This window comes from Scaptodrosophila lebanonensis, unplaced genomic scaffold (genome assembly GCF_003285725.1).
Source record: "Scaptodrosophila lebanonensis strain 11010-0011.00,11010-0021.00 unplaced genomic scaffold, SlebRS2 tig00000168-arrow-arrow-pilon, whole genome shotgun sequence".
NCBI lineage: Eukaryota > Metazoa > Arthropoda > Insecta > Diptera > Drosophilidae > Scaptodrosophila > Scaptodrosophila lebanonensis.
This window is the reverse complement of record NW_022060601.1, coordinates 715803-740803: the sequence shown is the minus strand read 5'-3', so window position 1 is coordinate 740803 and position 25001 is coordinate 715803. Positions and strand designations below refer to the sequence as shown.

At 38.2% G+C, this 25001-nt stretch overlaps 4 protein-coding genes across 6 annotated transcripts in view; 3 read left to right on the top strand and 1 right to left on the bottom strand.

Moving 5' to 3' along the window:
• The first annotated feature begins 4986 nt into the window (after positions 1 to 4986).
• Positions 4987 to 5393, top strand: LOC115629891. The gene has a single exon (XM_030526488.1). It carries the CDS (start codon positions 4987 to 4989, stop codon positions 5386 to 5388), a length of 402 nt encoding a protein of 133 aa, XP_030382348.1. The 3' UTR covers positions 5389 to 5393.
• Positions 5394 to 5638: 245 nt separating this feature from the next.
• Positions 5639 to 7063, bottom strand: LOC115629879 (protein phosphatase 1B). The gene has a single exon (XM_030526476.1). It carries the CDS (start codon positions 7007 to 7009, stop codon positions 5807 to 5809), a length of 1203 nt encoding a protein of 400 aa, XP_030382336.1. The 5' UTR covers positions 7010 to 7063; the 3' UTR covers positions 5639 to 5806.
• A 9805-nt stretch (positions 7064 to 16868) lies between these two features.
• On the top strand, positions 16869 to 19469 carry LOC115629864. Its single transcript, XM_030526452.1, has 4 exons — positions 16869 to 17309; positions 17371 to 17585; positions 17654 to 18416; positions 18959 to 19469. Exons 1-4 carry the CDS (start codon positions 17134 to 17136, stop codon positions 19203 to 19205), a joined length of 1401 nt encoding a protein of 466 aa, XP_030382312.1. The 5' UTR covers positions 16869 to 17133; the 3' UTR covers positions 19206 to 19469.
• Positions 19470 to 20657: 1188 nt separating this feature from the next.
• LOC115629895 (serine/threonine-protein kinase minibrain) overlaps positions 20658 to 25001 on the top strand; it is a 51652-nt gene continuing 47308 nt past the window's right edge. The window contains exon 1 of one of the 3 annotated variants that reach the window (XM_030526493.1): positions 20658 to 20999. The gene's annotated coding sequence lies outside the window, so the exon portion shown is untranslated. Of the gene's footprint in view, positions 21000 to 21245; positions 21394 to 25001 lie in introns of those variants that run through there. The other 2 variants (XM_030526495.1, XM_030526494.1) reach the window with 2 other exon arrangements.

Here is a 25001-nt window from a genome sequence, read left to right as displayed (position 1 = left end):
ACAAATCGAAGAGTCATTTATCGTTAAGCCTATTTTGTGAGTTTATTCATGCGATTTACAAAAGCAGAAACACACCTTTTACATTCACAACAATCATATTTGGAATTGAAGACATAAATTTGTGTTGAATTAAAAAATTTATTACATACTTATATATGTATGTATATAGGCGGATAACGCCTGCATGAAAAATTTAAACGTATGTACATATCAGCGTTGCCGAACGCTTCCATTTTGGCGGGACGTCCCGATTTATAAATCAAAATTAAATGTCCACCATCGGACTTTTCTGGGATAACTCGACCGTGCGTACAACATGCTGAGAAAGCACACAGTTAAGTCAGGACTGGCAGTCCGCCCGTTGCGTAACGAAGATATGTACATAGATATGTATGTATGTACGTATAACCATACATAGTACTTATTGTACTATATTTGCTATTTGGAAAATGAACTCTTTAAAAAGCTTTAGAGAGCGTCGAAAGAAGAATATCATATAGTAATTAAACTCATAATTTTAAGAACATTTTACTTAGCCCAGCAAAGACGGGCAAGACCTACTAGTATATATATATACATACTAGCAGGTATGGCCCGTCTTAACCCGCCTCAATATAATGTTTCCAATTGTATTTATTTTGTGTGTGCATAACCTACCCATATGTTTTCACCTTATAAGTTACCAGTAGGAAGGTATTTAAGGTATTTAAATGAACATTTTCTGTTCTTGACAAAAAATTGTTCAGTAGTCCGTTACATTTTTGTTCTTGCCAAACTATTTCGTTAAACGAACATGACCACTATAACTAATATTTTTATACTCTGTACATGAAATGTACAGAAGTATATTAGGTTTGCGGGAGCTGAAAAATGTAACAGGCAGAAGGAGGCGTGGCAGACCCCACAAAGTATATATATTCTTGATCAGCATGACGAGACGAGTCGATCTAGCCCTGTCTGTCTGTCTGTCCGTCTGTCAGTCTGTCCGTCCGTATGAACACCTGGATCTCAGAGACTATAAGAGATAGAGACACCAAATTTTGCACAAAGATGCGTTATGTGTGTATTCTATACGAGTTTGTTTTATTTTTTTGATTTTCCCCCCTATGGGGGTTTTCCCGATTTTCCATTCGTATAATCGCCTATATCTCGGAGACTATAAGACCTAGGAACACAAAATTTTAGTCCCAGATGCCTTATGTGAATACGTAGAAAATGTATATTTTGGAATTTCCCTCCCTCCCCCCTCTACCCCGCAAATCGTAACTCCCGTAATTCTTGGAATTTCGAACTACAATTTTGGAAATACCCCCAGTTGGTTATTATATGTCCGTATACCAAGTTTCACTATGATAGACCGATTTACCAAGAAGTTATAGCCATAAATATATTTGCTGCTGCAGCGCTGCTCAAGCGCTGCCCGCGGCTGTTGTTGATGTTGCTGTTTGGTTGACTGCGAAAATGCTTACACAGACACGAATAGATGCGCATAGGCATACATACACTCACACAGACTCAATTGCTATGTAAATGTGCAATTATAAACCCTTTACGTGAGTTCGAATACCGAGAGAGGTAAAATCGATCAATTTTTGTTTTTTTTTAATTTTCTTAATTTTTTTATTTTCTATAATTATTGTAAACATATGTACAGAGTATTTCAAAGTCGGGACACCCGACTTTAGCTTTTTTACTTGTTTAAAGCTCGTTTTCCCCCCTTTGGAGCTAGAATTTTCCAAAAGCCTTTCTTGTGTGTGCTCCTACACTATGATGGATACTATGAAAGGATACTTGAGTCAAAATTTTTATACTCTGTACATGAAATGTACAAGAGTATATTAGGTTTGCGGGAGCTGAAAAATGTAACAGGCAGAAGGAGGCGTGGCAGACCCCACAAAGTATATATATTCTTGATCAGCATGACGAGACGAGTCGATCTAGCCCTGTCTGTCTGTCTGTCCGTCCGTATGAACACGTGGATCTCAGAGACTATAAGAGATAGAGACACCAAATTTTGCACAAAGATGCGTTATGTGTGTATTCTATACGAGTTTGTTTTATTTTTTTGATTTTCCCCCCTATGGGGGTTTTCCCGATTTTCCATTCGTATAATCGCCTATATCTCGGAGACTATAAGACCTAGGAACACAAAATTTTAGTCTCAGATGCCTTATGTGAATACGCAGAAAATGTATATTTTGGAATTCCCCTCCCTCCCCCCTCTACCCCGCAAATGCGATTTTCTCTAACTCCCGTAATTCTTGGAATTTCGAACTAAAATTTTGGAAATACCCCCAGTTGGTTATTATGTGTCCGTATGCCAAATTTCATTATGATAGACCGATTTAACAAGAAGTTATAGCCATAAATATATTTGCTGATGCAGCGCTGCTGCAGCGCTGCTCAAGCGCTGCCCGCGGCTGTTGTCGATGTTGCTGTTTGGTTGACTGCGAAAATGCTTACACAGACACGAATTGATGCGCATAGGCATACATACACACAGACGCAATTGCTATGTAAATGTGCAATTATACACCCTTTACGTGAGTTCGAATACCGAGAGAGGTAAAATCGATCAAATTTTTTTTTTTTCTTAATTTTTTTATTTTCTATAATTATTGTAAACATATGTACAGAGTATTTCAAAGTCGGGACACCCGACTTTAGCTTTTTTACTTGTTTACTGTTTGGGCTGTGCGTTGATCACCAATTAGTCAGGACAAACTGTTTTATATATAGAGATAGCGCAACGTTTTAAGATAGACTATGTGCAAAAAAGGGGAATAATTATAAGGGTATATCCTAATTTTAAATTCACATTTGAGTCTTTTCGTGCCATATTGAGTCAATACGGTCACGCACAAACTCGGAATATGAAACACGGCACTCGTGTCAATGCCGTGCAGCGATGAGCGACGATCAAAAAGCACTGACAATTCTCATCTCAATTTGCTAGAGTAAAACTTTCGATAGTTGAAGCCACTGATACCATCAAAATATCGAAGTTTGAATGCAATAAGCAGAATATTTAAATAATAAAATCTAATTATTTATTGAGATCAATAAGAACAAATCATATACATACATACATCTGCCCGCAATGCGAAGCAGAATATGCGTAGCTCCGTTATTCGGTTTCTGCTTTACTATCGCTTACGCAGTCGTTGCCTAGCGACGGTAACTGTAAACTTTTGGCATGTTGCCTTTGCAATTAACATTAAATGGTCAAAACAAAAGAAGAAGAAGAGCGAGTGTGTGTATGTGATGTCCCCAACTATTTGATATTTGTTTGTCAATCAAATTAGATCTTTGCTTGGCTGCAAACGAGCTCGAACGAGTTGAGTACTCTCAGCATTTTTCTTATGATCGAACTTGCATGAGCAATCTTTCTATTTTTACGAACAAGCACCGGTCTTGATTGGTTTGCTTTCAAACAGTTCAGGCTCGGTCACTTCGAGTATTATGTTCGTTGCGAACGGGTACCAGCCTTGATTGGTTTGCTTTCAAACACTTCAGGCTCGGTCACTTCGTTTAAGATGACTGGGTCCTGATTGAAGCAAGCCAGACTTTGCAGAATGACCGTTTTTTTAATTTAAATAAAAAGGAAGGTATTTCTTTTCGCTAATAGTTTTGTTGGATTCTTTTATTTATATGCATTACATACTTGTATATGAAGTTACTATTGAACTAATAGCCGAAAACCCAATAGAAAATGCAAGTGCACGTGCACCCGCCGATATCATTGGTCATTTCGGTTATGCGGGTATGATTGTAAGTACGACGTTCGATCATTTCTTGCACGCAGGTAAAATGTTTCGGTCACCGCCGCTCATTCTGAGTCTTTGCAGTTGTGAGTCGAACTGACTGGTTGGTGAGGATTCGTTTAAAACCAATCATTGCTTGCATTCATGCAAGAAGTTTCAGTCACAACCGCTCACTTCTGAGTTTTTGCAGTTTTGATTCGAACTGACTGTTCGTTGAGGGCTCGTTCGCAACCAGTTATTGCTTGTCACTATACCCAAATGAAATAATCATACCGAGTATGGGTAAATACACGAGTATGACCGAAAATGTAGTACTCGTTGCAGTTCTCTGGTATGTACATAACACGATGTTTATACTCTGAGCTGAAAAATGTAACAGGCAGAAGGAGGCGTGGCAGACCCCACTTCCCCCCTATTGGGGTTTTCCCGATTTTCCATTCGTATAATCGCCTATATCTCGGAGACTATAAGACCTCCGGACACCAAATTTTAGTCCCAGGTGCCTTATGTGAATACGCAGAAAATGTGTATTTTGGAATTTCCCTCCCTCCCTATTATTTACTGTATTATTTCACTGTCGGGCTTGCTCGGCTGTAGCGTTCTCTCTTGTTTATTGTTGCTGCATACAATTTTTTTATTTTTTAAATGTTCACAATTTTTTTTAATTTCTATAAGTATTCTACACATATGTATGTACAGAGTATTTAAAAGTCGGGAAACCTGACTTTAGCTTCTCCACTTATTTTGCTTTGGCGATGGGGAGCCCCACTAAAAACATTTATTTATTTACATACTCGTATATACTCGTAAGTGATGTTTTCTTAACCACTATACAGGGTTCGCCATCTTTTATGTCGGTATGTAGATATTGAATAACTTTGTCATTAGTGAACCGATTGACTTGAGTAGACCAGTGCTGAAAACCTCAGTTCAAGAAATTGTACAGAACCAAATTAAATAAAAATATCTCATACTTGAAAATCGGTTGTTTATTTTCAAGGATATTCAATGTTTGCATCCCGACATAAAAGATGGCGCACCCTGTACTATCTATGACGTATGGACCAAAAGCACTGTGTCTCGCTGGTATTTGCACAACTGTATAAAGAAACCCGCAAGGTGCCCACGAAGGCAAAGGTTCTGACTGGGCCTCGGTTAATATAAAAAAGAAATGAGACACGTTTCCGGAATACAGTTTTCTAATAGAGATATAGATGTCAGCATGCGCCACACAGCCATTACGCTATTGATAGCCCTGTTCATCAGCCAAGCGTTAGCAGAGCTGAAGGTTAAATTTGTGGCCCGCGTGGCCAACGTCAATGAGGCTCACATCTTGAATGCGAGAAATGATAATGAAGCAGAGGATATAAGTCATATCACTGATGCAAAGGACATTGGGGATGTTGATAAAGATCCGACATTGCAATCGAGCATTGACGAACGGAGCTGTGAAAAAATTTGCCCACGTTACTACCGCCCGCTCTGTGTAAGCCGTGATGGTGAACTAATTACATATGCGACGCCCTGCGAGTTTAAGAATGAGCTCCAGTGTGCGCGTGTAGCACATAAAAGGGACGTGCCGCTGCCGAAATATAAGGTGCTCTTTGATGGTGCCTGTGAGTGAATATATAGGGAGAGTGAAGACATGCATTATGATGTCAATAAGTACTTTCTGTTAAGCTATTTTTTTAAAACTTAAACAACAGTAAACAACGGTTCAAATACTTTTATGCAAATAAATGTGCTCTCGTGTATGTAGAGAATATAAGAAAGATTGGGTATCATTGGCAAAAATGAATAGCAGCCGCGTTGGAGGCTTAGCGTTGGAGGCTTAGCTTCGTACTTTATAGGACCAGCATGAACAAACAACACAATCACAGTCATAATTTTATTTCGTAGCCAAATAATCAGTTAATACACCCGCTGCGAATTTGAAAGATAAAGTATATGGAAATAAATATACCGCGCACAGGTTTAGTCTTTTTACCATGTAAGCCTATTAAGCTATTTTTAAATTTAAAGAGCTTCAGTGTCATCCAGTCTTAAAGACCCGTTATATGGCTGAACTCGAAAAAGTCCGCAGTCTTGTTCGGAAACATCTCGCGGAAAACGCGTTCGATTATGTGATATTTTGCATATATACCACCGCCTGGCGGTAAGTTAGAAATTATGATATCAACACCATTCATTGCGCGCAATAGATCGTCAAAGTCGACAATGTTATTATCGTGTATAACCTGCCGCGTCTTCTCTGCTACAGCTTCATCGAGAAGTCTGTCCTGTAAAACTGCATCTGCGCACACCCCCGGCGCACCAGGCAAGATAACCAGCAGAAGACTCATGTTATCGCGGCTGCCTTTATAGAGACACACATCTAGGATGCTGTTTACGATAAGTGGAAGGTTGTCCGTCACGCGCATGCGCCAGTGAATAAAGGCACAGACTTCGTCACTAGTCATCACATCCCAGATACCGTCGCAAGCAACAACCAGAAATTCATCTTTCTCAATGCGTTCCCGTGTTGTCACATCTGGTTCCGGTGAGACCAGCTGATCACAAGGGGTTCGCAAGGCATCACTTTTAAAGTCAAAGTCACCTAAGGCACGTGAAACGGCTAACGTGCCATTAACGCGATGAATTATAACACTACCACCAGCTTTCTGTATACGTGCGCGCTCTAATGGTAGAGTTGGTTTGTGGTCACGAGTACTGAACACAGCCAATCCACGGCGCGAAAGAACAGCGCGCGAATCGCCGCAATTTGCAAAGATATATTGTTGTGGCGTGACAAAGACGCATACAGCGGTGCTACCACCAGGTTTTTCCAGTGGAAGCAATCGCATATCTTCATCAATTTTAAGAAAGGCCGCACGTATTCCTGCGGCGTACTGACCTTTGGTAAACGCTTCAGTGCTCAATATAGCATCGAGCATTTTTGTTGAGCAGTGTGAAGCTACGCGATGGCCCGCATGGCCGTCGTAGACAGCGAAAAAGCTCCAGTCTTCGTAGGGCTTAGGAAGGCGGCAGTTGGTAGTATGTGAGTCCTCCATCTCCAGTCGCCAGCCCTGCATCGAGCTTACACAGTATCGGATACCATTGCCACAGCCAATATTGACATGTTTTTCCGTAATGGGCTTATCTAGAAAGCCTCCCATTTGCTGGTCTACGTTTGGCTGTGGTACTCCGTACCTCGCTGTCTGAGGAGAAAGTCTTTTGGGTCGAGTCGAAGGTAGCACACAACTCATGAATACTTTCCGGTAGTATAAATGTGCACCAGACCTATTTTTGTTATGTTTGTATTGTGTGTGTATTTGGTTTTTTTTTACATGGCAGTTGGAAATATTCTTAATTTTGACTTTTCCGTGGTTTGCTGTAAAAAATAGAATGACACTAATGCCGAAAATTCTGAATGAAATTAAAACAAGAGAGAACGCTTCAGTCGAGCAGTCTCGGCAGTGAAATACCCTGTACCCAACCAAACTTCCAGCACTGAGTTAAATACACTTCAATTTATTTCAACAAAATAAATAATATGCACAAAAAGTAAAAAAAAGATTATTGCAAATTCCCTTACAATAATGTAGGTACAATTTTTGTTATTTTTAGAGTCAGTGTCAAAGTTTGGTTAAACTCTTATTAAACTACCCTTGAAGTACATCCTTTCCACTAAAAAAATTGTGATATTGAGTTATTTGTCCATTATATCACATACTTAATTTAAAATGTAAGACTTATATGGTTTTCTCATGTATGCCATTGCACAGTGGTCGGTCTTGTATGGGATCAAATTTTTTCTACAGAGTGCTATATGTAGTAAGATCCCAAGCTCGTCAAGATTATATGGCCAATAGATTTGCATATATAAAGATTAATTAATCAATAATGAAATGAAATAAGTTATTAAATAAGACTTAACCCCAAGTTGAAGCTGTATTTGTATTCTTCTATGTGTTTCATTTATGTTATGGTAAATAATAATATATGTAATATATATATATATATATATATATATATATATATATATATATATATATATATATATATATATATATATATATATATATACTAATATTATAAAGAGGAAAGATTTGATTGTTTGTTTGTTTGTTTGAATTGAAAAGGCTCGGAATCTACTGGACCAATTTAATGGATTCTTTCACTGTTGGGAAGCTACACTATCGACGATAAAGATGGGCTATATTATATTTGCAAAAATAATGGAATCCTTACTAAAACGCCAATAATGTAACCAAAGGTGTACAACAATTACCTTAAAAAACTCCTGAATAGCAAGCTGTTACTTCATAATAATTCTCGAACATTGTCACTTTTAATATTAAGGCAATATTATTCAGAAGCCCCCAGCCAAATAAAAAATTACAAATCGATCGACACCGTGATTAATATTGAAGACATTTAAATTCACTAAACCTTCTGGGCTGCCGCCACATGAATTGACGGTAAAATTCGGAATTGCAATCATGCTTTTGAGAAATTAAACCCTTCCAAGCATGTGCAATGGGAGGAGGCTGCTTATTAAACAATTTAAGTGCAGCAACTATTATCAACTGCCCAGCAACTGGTCAACTAGCTCATATAACGAGGATACTGAAGATACCGATGATCCCATTTGATCATTTATACGGCTTCAATTTCCGGTAGTCCCAAAACCAAGCCTTCGAATTAGTAGGGGTCGACATATGAAAGCAATGTTTTGCTGTATGTGGACCTATCACGGGTCGGAGGTCCTGAAAATCAATTTATTTTGCTACCACAAAATAAAACATCAAATAACTTTTACAGAAAACCTCTGACCTAATAAAGAATAACAAAACAAGAAAGGAATGCTAAAGTCGAGCAGGCTCAACTCTTAAATACCCTGTACCACCCCACAAAAAAGAAATTAAATTAATTAAATGAATTATTTAATTTAATTAAACTAATTAACTAAATTAAATATAAAATATTTCATACGTGCATACATACATTTACATCAGAATCGTGTCTATGCGTGTTTGTGTACTTGTGCATATGTATGTATGTGTGCATTGGTCCTGGTTATATGGCTATAACTTTCTTTCCGATCATTCTATAATGAAACTTCGACACCCAAATTTTAGTTCAAAATTCCAAGAATTACGGGAGTTATAGAAAATCTTGAATAGGGGGGGGGGGGGGGGGGGGGGGGGGTTGGATCAGAAAAAAATGAACAAACTCGTCCTTTCTCGGCCTCAGGAGAATCTGGTTTGGTTATTCTAGCTCTTATACTTTCTGAGATCCTTGCGTTCATACAGACAGACGGACATGGCTATATCGACTCGACTTGTCATGCTGATCAAGAATATATATACTTTGTGGGGTCTACCAAGCCTCCTTCTGTGTGTTCCATGTGCACTCGCACAAAACTAATATACCCTTGTACCCTTTGGGTACAAAAAAGCTTAAGTCGGGTGTCCGACTTTGAAATACTCAGTACATATGTATGTGTAGAATAATTTTAGAAATTGGAAAAAAAACTTGATCGATTTTACCTCTCTCGGTATTCGAACACACGTAAAGAGTGTATAATACAAAGCATATACAAAGCAATTGCGTCTATGTGAGTGTATGTATGTTTATGCGCGTCTATTCGTGTCTGTGTAAGCATGTTTGCAGTCAACCAAAGCACCAGCATCAACAAAAGCCGCGGGCAGCGCTTGAGCAGCGCTCCCGCAAACCTAATATACTCTTGTACATTTTATGTACAGAGTATAAAAATAATAAATGTAATTAATTAACTTAATGAAATATAAAATATTTAACACATGCATACAGACAAGTGTTTACGTAAAATTTCAACAGCATAGATTTACACCAGAATGGTGTCTATGCGTACTTGTATGCAGTAAAAACAAGAATATATATACTTTATGGGGTCGGAGATGCTTCCTTCTGTTACATACTTTGCACAAACCTAATATACCCTTTTTACCCTACGGGTACAGGGTATAAAAACATTTGTTTAACAAAAAAAAATGGAGCTACTTTTGAAGCAGAAATGATTAATTCCAGTGGTAAGTTGCATCGTAAATTTGGTTATACTAACATGCACACATACTTATGTACATTCGTATGTACATATTTACGTTTATGTATAATCAAAAGAACTTCTCGAAGGCCTATGCAAAAAGATGAATGAGGCGTTATACAGTAAGTATAAAATTTTTTTCACCGATATAAAAGAGTGGTAAACAAAAACTAATTTTTAATTAAATTTTTCCATTTTAGAGGCCAAGAGCAAAACCTCTGATGGTGACGTTAACAAAGAAAACATTCAAAAAGATTCTGGTAAGGTATCTTGATTATTACAAGAAAGGAATGCTAAAGTCGAGCAGGCTCAACTCTTAAATACCCTGTACCACCCCACAAAAAAGTAATTAAATTAATTAATTAATTAAATTTAATTAATTAACTAAATTAATTTAATTAATTAACTAAATTAAATATAAAATATTCCATGCATGCATACATACATTTACATTTACATCAGAATCGTGCCTTATGCGTGTTTGTGTACTTGTACATATGTATGTATGTGTGCATTGGGCCTGGTTATATGGCTATAACTTTCTTTCCGATCATTCTATCATAATGAGACTTGGTATACGGTTATATAATAACTAACCTAATGTGACTACCAAATTTTAGTTCAAAATTCCAAGAATTACGGAAGTTATAGAAAATCGTTAATAGGGGGGGAGTGGGGGGGTGGATCAGAAAAAATGAACAAACTCGTCCTTTCTCGGTCTCAGGAGAATCTGTATACCAAGTTTGGTTATTCTAGCTCTTATACTTTCGGAGATCCTTGCGTTCATACAGACAGACAGACGGACAGACAGACGGACAGACGGACAGACGGACATGGCTATATCGACTCGGCTTGTCATGCTGATCAAGAATATATATACTTTGTGGGGTCTACCAAGCCTCCTTCTGTGTGTTCCATGTGCACTCGCACAAAACTAATATACCCTTGTACCCTTTTGGGTACAGGGTATAAAAACAAGAGAGAACGCTACAGTCGAGCAAGCCCGACAGTGTAATACCCTGTACCCAGGTAAACTTCCGTCACTGAGTTATATGCGCCCATAGCAACAGCAAAAAGAGAAAGAAGAAGAGCGAACTTGTTGCTGCAGTTTGTGGGGGTTGTACTGGCGAGAATTTGTTTTGCTAATAACTTTTCTTAGAATTGACCGAATTGAATAAAATTTTGAACAACAGTAGACAATTATATATAAATTGTGTGCAAAGTTTGGTTTAGGTAGCATTTGAAATGTGGACGCTATTGACGAAATTCTGTAGCGGGGGAAGGGGGGAAAATTAAAAAAAAAAAAAAATAAACTCGACCTTTCTCGGACCTAGGAGAATCTGGATGCAAACTTTGGTTGTTCTAGCTTTTATAGTTTCTGAGATCCTTGCGTTCATCCAGACGGACAGACGGACGGACATGTCTAGATCGATTTCTCTCGTCATGCTGATTCAGAATATATATACTTTATGGGGTCGGAGATGCTTCCTTCTGCATGTTACATACTTTGCACAAACCTAATATACACTTTTTATACCCTGTACCCGTAGGGTAAAAAGGTCTAGACATGTCCGTCCGTCCGTCCGTCTGTCCGTCCGTCTGGATGAACGCGAGGATCTCAGAAACTATAAAAGCTAGAATAACCAAAGTTGGCATCCAGATTCTCCTAGGTCCGAGAAAGGACGAGTTTATTTTATTTTTTGGAATTTTCCCCCTCTTCCCCCGCTACAGAATTTCGTCAATAGCGTCCACATTTCAAATGCTACCTAAACCAAACTTTGCACACATCATTTATATATAATTGTCTATTCAATTCGGTCAATTCTAAGAAAAGTTATTAGCGAAACAAATTCTCGCCAGTACAACCTCCCCAAACTGCAGCAACAAGTTCGCTCTTCTTCTTCCTCTTTTTGCTGCTGCTATGGGCGCATATAACTCAGTGACGAAAGTTTACCTGGGTACAGGGTATTACACTGTCGGGCTTGCTCGACTGTAGCGTTCTCTCTTGTTACCCTACGGGTACAGGTTATAAACATTAAAAAAAAAAATTTGATCGATTTTACCTTTCTCGGTATTCGAACTCACGTAAATGGTGTATAATTGGACATTTACATAGCAATTGCGTCTGTGTGAGTGTATGTATGCCTATGCTCACCTATTCGTGTCTGTGTAAACATGTTAGCAGTCAACCAAACAGCAACATCAACAACAGCCGCGGGCAGCGCTTGAGCAGCGCTGCAGCAGCAAATATATTTATGGCTATAACTTTTCGTAAATTCGGTCTATCATAGTGAAACTGACATACGGACACATAATAACCAACTGGGGGTATTTGCAAAATTTTAGTTCGAAATTCCAAGAATTACGGGAGTTAAAAAAATAGATAAGGTGCGCGAAATAAGTAAGTAGGACAAACACATTTATTGTTGTTGCATCTGCACTATGCATTTTTTGCATTTCATCTTCCCACCATAATTTGTTTACTCTTTGCTCTCAAAGTGGCATATAAAATATTTGATAAGAACCGTTAGGTTGTCCCGTTATGCCTATTAATAGCCGGACTACCTCACTTTTGCGTGCGAAATAAGTAAGTAGGACAGTTTAGTCTTTGATGTGATGCAGCTATTGTAACACGTAAAATTCCAGATTTTTGAATTAAATTTATCGTTAAACGATAAAACAAATCAAAAGAAGTAAGTTTTTATAAAAACCACCGTTTTTCGGAGGAATAATACGATTTTTTTGGTAAAGACATGTCGGTTTTCAGCCGTTTAACTGATGAAGACCGTGGTCAAATACAGGCACTACGAGAAATGGGTATGTCGATTCGGAAAATTTCGGAGAAAGTGCGCAGAAGTAAACGTACTGTGGAAAATTTTCTGAAAGATCCACAAAATCAAGGTAAAAAGCCACGTTCTGGTCGCCCACCACTAATAAATTCTCGTGATGTTCGAAGAATTAAATCCCTGGCGGTCAACGAAAACATTAGTGCCTCACAGATTCGGCATGAATTGTCTCTTCCAGTGTCCAGTAGACGAGTACAACAAATTTTACAGTCCTGTGAGAACATTTCATATGAAAAACAAGAGAGAACGCTACAGTCGAGCAAGCCCGACAGTGTAATACCCTGTACCCAGGTAAACTTGCGTCACTGAGTTATATGCGCCCATAGCAGCAGCAAAAAGAGGAAGAAGAAGAGCGAACTTGTTGCTGCAGTTTGTGGGGGTTGTACTGGTGAGAATTTGTTTCGCTAATAACTTTTCTTAGAATTGACCGAAATTTTGGACAACAATAGACAATTATATACAAATTAGTGTGCAAAGTTTGGTTTAGGTAGCATTTGAAATGTGGACGCTATTGACGAAATTCTGTAGCGGGGGAAGGGGGGGAAAATTAAAAAAAATAAAATAAACTCGTCCTTACTCGGACCTAGGAGAATCTGGATGCCAACTTTGGTTATTCTCGCTTTTATAGTTTCTGAGATCCTCGCGTTCATCCAGACGGACGGACAGACGGACGGACAGACGGACGGACATGTCTAGTTCGATTTCTCTCGTCATGCTGATCAAGAATATATATACTTTATGGGGTCGGAGATGCTTCCTTCTGTATGTTACATACTTTGCACAAACCTAATATACCCTTTTTACCCTACGGGTACAGGGTATAAAAACTCCTTAAACCAGAACTACTTGCTCGACACAAAGCAGCTCGGGTGCAATTTGCCGACTCGTACAAATTTTGGGACTTAGAATGGCGGAATGTTATATTTAGCGATGAAAAAAAATTTAACTTGGACGGCCCGGATGGATATCGTTATTATTATCGCGATTTACGTAGTCCAAAGAAAGTCCGCGTATCGAGAAATTTTCATGGTGGATCTCTAATGATTTGGGCCGCGTTTGGCTATAATGGAAAGTCTCCTATTTGTTTTGTGACACATTCCATGAATGCCGAATATTATGTTGAACTGTTAGATTGAGTTTTGGTAAACTTTGGGAAGGAATATTTTGGAGATGTATGGACATTTCAGCACGACAATGCGAGAATCCATACTGCAAAGCGCACACAAACTTTCTTTGCGGAACACAAAATTCCAGTTTTGAAGTGGCCAGCTCGAAGCCCTGACCTGAACCCTATTGAAAACCTTTGGGGCATTTTATCTCAGCGAGTGTACATAAATGGAAAACAATACAATTGTCTAAAAGACTTAAAAGAATCCATTATTGAAGAATGGGGCAAATTGGAAATTTCTATCCTTCAATCTTTAATAAATTCTATGCCAGGACGAATATTGGCCGTGTTAAATAAAAAAGGAGAGTCAATTTAAACTCTACGTATTAAATTAAGGCGTTCTCTTAGAAATAAAAATCAAGAAGTACGATTTTTTACTTTGTCCTACTTACTTATTTCGTATGGATATATTTTATTTTATTTTTTTTATCTATTACTTTTATTTGTATGGCCTTGCCAAAGACTCATATGAATTGTTAGCTATTTAAGTTTCAAAAAAAATTTATTTGGTTGAAATATAATATATAGTTCAGTTGTTACGTTAAAAAATGTGTTGTCCTACTTACTTATTTCGCGCACCTTAGATAGATGTTTTTATACTCTGTACATGAAATGTACAGAAGTATATTAGGTTTGCGGGAGCTGAACAATGTAACAGGCAGAAGGAGGCGTGGCAGACCCCACAAAGTATATTTATTCTTGATCAGCATAACGAGACGAGTCGATCTAGCCCTGTCTGTCTGTCCGTCCGTATGAACACCTGGATCTCAGCGACTATAAGAGATAGAGACACCAAATTTCGCACAAAGATGCCTTATGTGTGTAATCTATACGAGTTTGTTTTATTTTTTGATTCCCCCCCCCCCCACTTCCCCCATATGGGGGTTTTCCCAATTTTCCATTCGTATAATCGCCTAAATTTTAGTCCCAGGTGCCCTCCCCCCTCTACACCGCAAATCGTAACTCCCGTAATTCTTGGAATTTCGCACTAAAATTTTGGAAATACCCTCAGTTGTTATTATGTGTCCGTATGCCAAGTTTCACTATGATAGACTGATTTAACAAGACGTTAAAGCCATAAATATATTTGCTGCTCAAGCGCTGCTCGCGGCTGTTGTTGATGCTGGTGTTTTGGTTGACTGCGAACATGCTTACAAAGACACGAATATACGAGCATATACATACATACACTCACATAGACGCAATTGCTTTGTATACATATGTGCAATTATACACCCTTTACGTGAGTTCGAATACCAAAAGAGGTAAAATCGATCAAAAAAATTTTTTTTTAATTTCTATAATTATTCTAAACATATGTACAGAGTATTTCAAAGTCGGTACACCAGAATTTAGCTTTTTTACATGTTTTTAATTAAAAAAATGGCAGCACTGTAAGTGTGGTATGTATGTGTGAAATTTGTATGATGGCAAATACTAACTTTAAATTATATTTTGGTCGTGTTGTTTTTGTTTCCATCGCATTTTCACGTTCGTGTCTTTTCGTGCTTTATTGTGTCAACACGAACACGCACGAAATTGGAATTGAAACACGGCACTCGTGTCCACGCAGTACAAAGACGTACCACGAACAATTAAAAGCACCGCCTTGGCCCATCTCTGTTTGTGTCTGCGAGTATGTCACTGTGATGTCCCCAACTGTTTGATATTTGGCGTTCTTTGTTATGCTCTGTACATGAAATGTATAAGAGTATATTAGGTTTGCGGTAGCTGAAAAATCAAACAGGAAGCAGACCTTACAATGTATGTATATACATATGTATGTATATTCTTAATCAGCATGACAAGACAAGTCGATCTATCACAAAATTTTTAGTTCGAAATGCCTTATGTGATTACGCAGAAAATTAGTTTTGGAATATATGTACAGTTTATATAAGCCTCTTTTTCTACGAAGCTTATATTTTAAAGCATCAATGCATCAATATTTTTTGAATTGCATCGATTTTTGTTTTTGTTTTTTTTGTGTTCGACGTTACTGGAGATGTTCGGGTTGAGTTTGAGTATTCGAGTACTACTGAAATGCTCGTGTAGAATAGAAATGTTTCTATCTTGCCGCAAAATTCGTGCCAACAGTGTTGCCCCATCATCATTTGTAAAAGAAATATTTGGGAAGTACACACTTGTGAAAATGAGTAATAAATTTGTGCTAGATTTTATAGAATCCTTGCATAATGTGCCGTCGTTGTGGAAAAACAAAAGCGACGAATACAGGAATAAACATTTGCGCAATAATGCATAGGAAGTATAAAAAAATATCCATATTTGAATCGCCATTAAGGATAAAATTGTATTTCCGTCGGCATCCATCTAAACGTCCGCACTTGTCAAAATTTTTTGTCAAGTGATGTTCGCAAACAATGTTCGCTACGTCAGTGGGCAAATGTATGTATTTATGCCGACAGCAAGTTCAGACAGCTTGCTCGCGTGTGGATGGCCTGCCAAAAAAATGTTGAGAAGCCGCTGTGTTGACAGAACACATTTGATAAGTGCTGAGAATTTTCGCAGTTGTATGCTTAAGCGAAAAATTTGATTTTCCTTGGTGCACATGCAACATCAACAGCCTAACTATTAGAGGTTAGCGATAAGCAAACACCTGTGATTTGTCACAAGCAGTAACAAAATGTTAAAATTTGGAGGACCAATATCACTATTTGCTGCAATTTTTATCGCGGACTGACAGTGACTTTATACTTTATGCAACAATGGGGAATCACATGGGCAATTAAATTTTCTAGTTTATTTGAATAATGCAGAATGTAGTAGAGAATTTGAATAAGCACCCTATCAGCGAAATTTTGAATAAAACTTAAAATATCGTCAGTCACAGGTTTGTTCCACTGACACCATTTCGTTACAATTAACACAGTGACACCATAATCATAATACCGCCCATCTCTATTACTATTTAAAAATCGTCAAAAAGCAAAGCTCATGTTCTACTAATTGTTATGCAGCGACGTAGTGTTGTTTTTTATTTATTTAATGGCTATTGTTAGTGTGGTATAATATTGCTAATATAAGTTTTGTTTTATGTATGTAGAAGTCGATAGCAGTTACGTTTTTGCAAGACATCTCTTTTTATCGATACTACCGCTAGATAAGCAACTTGAGATCAAAACAAAACTCGACTAGTATTATTTGTTAATTAAGGCCCTTTATCGTAACAGCGTATGATCTAAACACTCGACGTATAACTGAGATAATAGATTTGTTAGTTTGTGAAATCGTTAGTCAATTGTTTTTTTGTTTTGCTTCATTGCCAAAATGTCTACACAACAAGAACAATTAACTTATATTGAAAAAAATTTAGTCTTTGAGATTTCTAAATATTTTGGAAAGGAAGCTAAACTAGTCTCACATCGGGTGGAGTGTTCCAATGGCTTGGATGGTTTCATGTCGGCGTTATATAACGTCGAGCTAGAGCTAGAGATATCGGGCGAGTAAGTACAAGACCGTAATATCAATATAACGTACAAGATAATTTTAAAAACATACTAAAAGGCCAAGAAAAGAAACTGTTTTGGTTAAGTTTATGAAGGGCAACAAGGCATTTCGCAGCTCTAGCAAATCTTACACACAATTTGCCAATGAGGTGTTCGTCTATGCTGAAATCATTCCTGCCTTTGAGCACTTGTTGCGAAGCAGCAAACTCTCTACAAACCTTGCAGTGGATATGGTGCCGAGGTGCTATCGTGCTGAGTTCGGCCGTATTGAGGGTAAGCCTGGTCCTTTAACTTCTACAATCACGTGCAGCATGGCGCTAAAAAACGGAAACACCTTGTAGGCTTGGGTGAAGATCTCGAATCCGTACTGGCGCTCAAGCACCTAACGACCGATGGTTTTTCGCTTGGACCCCGTATTGTACTGCGCCACGATCAATTGGAGGCCATGTGCGCCGTTGTAGGCACCTACCATGCTCTTGGCTATGCCCTGCGTGTGGTACAGCCGCAAGTGCACGAGCGCCTTAGAGCTGGGGTGATCCCGTTGCCATTTGTGGCCGATGCCACTCAAACCACAAACATCTACCACGTGCTCTATAGTGCTGCCATGGAGCGTTTTTACAAATTTTATGATAGGAAGAGACAGGATTTGCTTAAAGTGGACGAACTGGAGCAGGATAGGCGGTTTGCTGGTGCGTTAGAGCTGCTACGGGAAAAGTATTTTGCCCACCCCGTGAAGTTATTAGAGCGCATTCGTACAGGCTCATACGACACTGCGCAAACGGATAGCTACTTCAGCACTTTTCTGCATGGAGATTTTAATCGCAACAACGTTCTCTTTCACTACTCTAATAGCCACGGCGTTGGCGACGGTACCGTCAACGGTATTAAAGTGATTGACTTCCAGGAGCTTCGCTATAGCACACCGGCCATCGACTTAAGCTTTTTCATGTACATGAACACGCCGCCTGAAGATCGTGACATATTATTTGCGAGCTTGCTGAGAAAGTATCATAAGCACATGCACGAGGTGTTAGAGCTGGTGCTGCAACGCAATAGAAATACGCTGTCAGAAGCTGATCTGCAGGGTATTCTGGACAATTACAGGTATAGTATTACCATCTTATCTCTAATCCCAATCTTACAGCCTGATTATCAATATGGAAAATAAGATTTAATATAGATTGCAGTTTTTTGCCATTCTCGAATAATTACAACCGGCAACTTTCGACATGTACATATGTATGTATCTATGTATTTATAATTCTTTCCTATTAACATACATATGTACATACATACATCAGCTGTGGGCACACCGGTAGAGTCACGAATAAATCCTACTGAAAATCTAGCAGCGGCACACACACACTGCGTGTTTTTTTTTACCGTTCGCGGATGGCTGGCGCCACTTAAGCAGGCCGTCAACAGTCAAATTTAATCCGAACATTTTCACTAACGCCAAACATTTCGTCGAACCGAACAAATTGGCCTGTGGATGGTCTGCTTTACCAAATCATAACGGAAAGATCACTGAGAGCCGAAAGATCCGCTACGTGCCCACGGCTGTCGTACATACATATATGTACATACTTATATGCATTACAAATACCATTTATTTTTTCTTGCTTATAACATATTATTACTTTCAGCTTTGAACGCTTCGAGGCGCACTTTAACCGTTATGCCTTCTATGGTGCTATGGTTTGCATGCACTTCAAGCCTTGGCTTCTTGGCACCGAATCAGACTGCGAAGCGTTATCTAAACTTTTTGAGTCAGACATGCATGGCACAGCATTTTGGCAACTGTCGCTGGACATTGCCGGCGACAAGGCAAATCATGAAATATTCAAAATAATGCGGCATGCATTCAAACAGGGATATATGGATGCAATTTAAGTTCTGCGCCCCTTGAAGAACAATACAACACATTTTCCAAACACATACATATGTACATACATACATATGTATATTTGTATTCTACTTCTCTATACAATGTATGTACATACATACATATGTAATTATATACATACATATGTATAAATATATAAAACAATTTGTCTGGGTAACTCACTGACTGATTGATGATCAACGCACAGCCCAAATGGCATTAATAAATTGTGCAGTCGATACAGATTACAATAAAAATATACAAAAATATAACGCTATAATTTTAACTTAATGTTGTGTGTGTCTGTGCAAAGTAGCAACAATTACAGCCGTGGGCAGAGCTTCGGCGGATATTATATTTATGGCTATAACTTCCTTTCAAATTGACCTATCATGATGAAACTTAGCTTGTGGACACATAATCATTAACTAGACACATTTGTTAAAATTCGAAATTCCAAGAAGTATTGGAGGCGTGAAAATCCACTAATTGCATGGAGGGACGGAAATTCCGAAATTCACATTTTCTGCATCACATAATGCATCTTAGACTACAATTTGGTGTCCCCAAGTCTAAAGTCTCCGAGATATGTATGATTATACGAACGGCGTTTCCGAAAATTCTCCATGGGTGAGGAAGTGGGGGGGGGGGGGGGGGGGGGGGGGGGGGGGTGCGATAGTTTGGAAAATTTAGCGATTGAAAGTTTAAGGATAGCACTTCCTTAAATGCGTTGTGCATATGGACCCGTTACGTAAAAATTGCTGCATCCTAATCTCCAACCTAGGCTAGTATTTGTTTTTCACGATAAGCAGATTATTGCTTTGGATAGTAGTGAATATACGCATATGTATGTATGTTGATCAAACTCGTAATATACATGTGTACATACATACATACATATATGGGAATATTAAATAGTCTATTGCGAATAACATGTCATTAATTCATGGTTACAGAATATGTACTACAGGTGGCAAGGCATTGAGTGCTGCCATTCACCTTGTCAAGTTGGTGATTTTCATTTTTAACCTTGCCACCATATTTATTGTCAATGTTTGAGATTTCACATCCCTTTTTCTAATGCTTTATTTTTTTTTTACATTTCATATATGTATATTGGCATTTGTACCACATTTGTTTGTATTATTATAATGTTTTATTAAAGCAACTCCAAACCGCCGAAACGAATTTCAAACACATGTTTAGTTTCCTGTAGAAAGTTATTGTAAATGGGAAAGCTTTTGTGAAGCTTTAATCCACCTTAAAATAGCAGCTGCGCCAATCAAAAGCTCCATTACAAATTCTGTTTCAATGTTGCTTTGGCAAGTACTTTGAATTTACTGCTGCAACACTGGGCCTGTGAATTGCGTCGTAATGTCACAGCTGCGATTTTGAGATAAAGTAACCGATAAGTACACATCGCTCATCTCTATCCGCCATTACAGGGGAGAAAAAATATGTGCAAGTGCAAGCTAGAACAATAATCCCGTGAAAATTTACAAATTTAATGCATTTGCAACCTGTGTAATATAACTATATAATGTTAATTATATCACCGGGACAATAATCCGTGTTTTTGTGTAATTTTTATTAAGAATACGCCTCAGTACATAGACAAAGCAGCGGCACAACCAACAAATAAAGCAAGGAGCAGCTGCAGAGAGCGCTACAGGGTGATTGTATGTGGGTTTGTGTGTCCGAAAGAAATAGCCAAACAAAACGAAACAACCAACAAAACGGACTAGCAAATAAACTCGGCGAAATAACATAAACGAAAATAAACGAAGCGCTGGCATTCAAAAGTAAGTGAGAGTGCGAGAGTTTCGCCGCACAAACAAAAAGAGACTACGAAAACAACTCATAAGCGAAAACCCAGAGCTGAGCGCGCTTCTGCATAGAGAGACTCTTGGTAGTAGTTGCGAAAAAGTTGGTGAAAAAAGTCGTCGTCGCGCCGTTCTCTGTCGCACGAAACTGCGTGTGTGTGTGTGTGTGTAGTTTTTTTTTTTGTGTTTTCAATTTTTTTTTTGAATGTAATTAAAAGGGAAATAACTACAAGTCCAAAGGAGGTGTAAAAAAGCGGGAATAGTCAAAACGGTATTAAGTGTCCTTCCTATTTTTTTACGCTGTTTCTTCTCTGTTGCGACGCGGTGTTTTGTTAGCTGTCACCGCTATACATGCGCCACCGCTTGTTACCTGGTACGCATGCAACTTCTTTTCTTTTTCCTTTCAAAACACTAAATTGTTGTCGTCTGAATATTATTACATATAACGCTTTGTATTGGATGCAGCTGCAAAAGCAAAAACCATAACAAAAACAAAGAAAGTCAATTCATTTTGTTGCCTGTGTGCAACTACTTGGAACTCTAAGCAACATATTTTTGCTTTGGTTTTAAGTGAAACATGTTTTTGTATAACGCTGCTACCGAAAACATCGACAGCAGCTGCAGCACACGCCGATATCAACCGGCGTTGTCATTGTTTTCAATTATTTACGTTTGTTGTTAATCGAACACAACAATTTGATACAACTCCATACATACTTGTATATCTACATACATTTGTATATGAGGATGTAGCGTTGCAAGTGAGTGCTTCCTTAAGCAAAAAGAATAGGCAAAAAAAAGAGTTAGTGATGCTTTATGGATGGCATACTAATTTTTGTGGTTATGTTGAAAGGCAACGGGCAACGTCGCTGTTGCTGCCTGGCGTCAACGGCAACATTGTACAGACAAGAGAAGTGAGGGCAGATTTTTTAAACAGAATATGATTCTCTCATTTCAACTGAGCACGACCGTGAGCGCCACTCTTTGGGTGCGTATGTGGGACCACGAGAGAGTCTTACTACCGGCAGAATACCTCTTTTTGTAGGAAGACCTACCAACATAGTATTGAATAGAATGTAATCAATGTATTAATAATAAGTTTGTTTATATAAAGGGGTAACCACAGCAAATTCACATAAACATACATGTATTTACATATGTATGTTTTTGTAGCTATACTGAATTCAAACTGAAACTCAAATACACACTTATGAGCTTTAAAAAAAATTGTTTACCCAATTCCCGAAGGATAAAAACAGTATATTAGGTTATTGCGACGTATCTTATAGGGAGAAGGAAACATCTCCGACCCCATAAACCATAAATATTTTTTTAATCAGCAAGAGGAAACGAATCTGTCTGGATGAACGACTGGATTTCAGAGACGGCTGAGCCCACATTCATCAAACATAGTATGTAGACTCTCCTTATATTCAGGCAATATGAGTTTATTTAATTTTTCATACCCTGTACCCAAAGAATATACTTATTTAGTGCGACTGTATGGAACACACTGAAGGAGACGTTACAGACCCCCTAGTATATACATATATTCTTGATCAGTATGACGGTTGGATATAGCCATGTTTATCTGTCTGTGCGTCTGGATGAACGCAAGGATCTCAGCAAGTAAAGTGCTAGAATAACCAAATTCTGGTTCCCCTGAACCCTAAGCAAATCAAGTTTGCTTATTTTTTCTGATACACCCCCAACTCCCCGCATTAGTGTTTTTTCATAGCTGCCGTAATTTTTAGAGTTTTCTTAATGTGGTAATAACGTTCAATTAGTGATTACGTATCCGTGTGTTAAGTTTCATCATCATAGGTCGATTATGAAGAAAGTTATAGCCATAAATGTAATCCTAAGATGTGCCCGCAGCTGTTGTTGCTGCTTTGACCTAATTCTGCACACATACATGCACATAAGCACGCATAGACACGATTCTGATGTAAATGTATGCTGTTGAAACTGTAAATAAACATATGTCTTCTGTTATGTATGTATTTATTGAATAATTATACTCTACATTAAATGCACAAGAGTATATTCATAATCATAACAAGTCTATCTACGGGGCGTCTGTTCGTATGAACACCTGTACCTCAGAGACTATAATCTGGAGATACCAAATTTTGCACAAAGATGCCTACGGTATGCAAGTTTGTTATATTTCTTTGACATACCCCCCTCACTTCCCCGTAATGAGGTTTTTCGGAAACGACGTTCGTATAATCATCTACAGTGATGGAAAAAATAATAGAAACGACAAAATGCTCGTTTATTCGCAATTTCTTCCATAACAAATAAAAAAGCTCGGATGTCCCGACTTTGAAATACTCTGTACATATGTTTACAATAATTATAGAAAATAAAAAAAAAATTTAAAAAAAATTGGATCGATTTTACCTCTGTCGGTATTCGAACTCACGTAAAGGGTGTATAATTGCACATTTACATAGCAATTGCGTCTATGTGAGTGTATGTATGCCTATGCGCATCAATTCGTGTCTGTGTAAGCATTTTCGCAGTCAACCAAACAGCAACATCAACAACAGCCGCGGGCAGCGCTTGAGCAGCGCTGCAGCAGCAAATATATTTATGGCTATAACTTCTTGGTAAATCGGTCTATTATAGTGAAACTTGGCATATGGACACATAATTACTAACTGGGGGTATTTGCAAAATTTTAGTTCGAAATTCCAAGAATTACGGGAGTTAGAGAAAATTGCATTTGCGGGGGAGAGGGGGGAGGGAGGGAAATTCCAAAATATACATTTTCTGCGTATTCACATAAGGCATCTGGGACTAAAATTTGGTCTTATAGTCTCCGAGATATAGGCGAATATACGAATGGAAAATCGGGAAAACCCCCATAGGGGGGAAGTGGGGGGGAAAATCAAAAAAATAAAACAAACTCGTATAAAATACACACATAACGCATCTTTGTGCAAAATTTGGTGTCTCTATCTCTTATAGTCTCTGAGATCCAGGTGTTCATACGGACGGCCAGTCGGAAAGACGGACAGACAGACAGGGCTAGATCGACTCGTCTTGTCACGCTGATCAAGAATATATATACTTTGTGGGGTCTGCCACGCCTCCTTCTGCCTGTTACATTTTTCCCCTCCCGCAAACCTAATATACTCTTGTACATTTCATGTACAGAGTATAAAAATGTTTTCTTTCAAAATTTAATTATTTGTACTAAATATTTATCAGATTACATTAAAAAAGAAAAGCTTTTTGAAAATTTAGATCGCCTGTACCCAAAAGGGTAAAAGGCTACACTATTTTTGTGCGAATGTGTGTAACACACATGTACATGAAATGTACAAGAGTATACTAGGTTTGCGGGAGCTGAAAAATGTAACAGGCAGAAGGAGGCGTGGCAGACCCCACAAAGTATACATATATATTTTTGATCATCGTGACAAGACGAGTCGATCTGGCCTTGTCTGTCCGTCCGTATGAACACTTGGATCTCAGAGACTATAAGAGATAAAGACACTACATTTTGCAAAAAGATGCCTTATGTGTGTACGCTATACGAGTTTTTTTTTTTTTTTAATATTTTTAAAAATTAAATTTTCTAATTCCAAGACATAAACCATGTATAAAATTTGGGGTTATTACTAATATTTGGTAGTGCCAACATTATTTTTGAAAGCATCTGCGCCTGGACGACCAATAGATTCCGCCAGCTTAGACCAAAGGTTGGGGGATCAATGGCATACCATACGGTCTGCACTTTTTGCCATAAATCGTCTCTGTTTTTGGACTTAAGCCCAAAAATATTCTTCCCCCCTAGGTGCTTTTATGGGATTTAGGTTAGATCATTGTGAAATCCGTTCCATCAAAGAACCTTTGATTTAATGGAACCTTGTATTGCAAGCTACGAAGTGTGTTTTGGGTTAGTATCTTGAAAAAACTCCCACATTACCGGCATTTCTTCCTCAGAATATGGAAGCATTATGCTGTTAA

Bases quoted from the DNA above. Each gene is read 5' to 3' on its own strand.
- LOC115629891 (XM_030526488.1), top strand. From the start codon at position 4,987: ATGCGCCACACAGCCATTACGCTATTGATAGCCCTGTTCATCAGCCAA.
- LOC115629879 (XM_030526476.1), bottom strand. From the start codon at position 7,009: ATGAGTTGTGTGCTACCTTCGACTCGACCCAAAAGACTTTCTCCTCAG.
- LOC115629864 (XM_030526452.1), top strand. From the start codon at position 17,134: ATGTCTACACAACAAGAACAATTAACTTATATTGAAAAAAATTTAGTC. The intron at 17,586-17,653 runs GTAAGCCTGGTC...AACACCTTGTAG, and splicing joins TGAGTTCGGCCGTATTGAGG to GCTTGGGTGAAGATCTCGAA. The intron at 18,417-18,958 runs GTATAGTATTAC...TATTACTTTCAG, and splicing joins GGTATTCTGGACAATTACAG to CTTTGAACGCTTCGAGGCGC.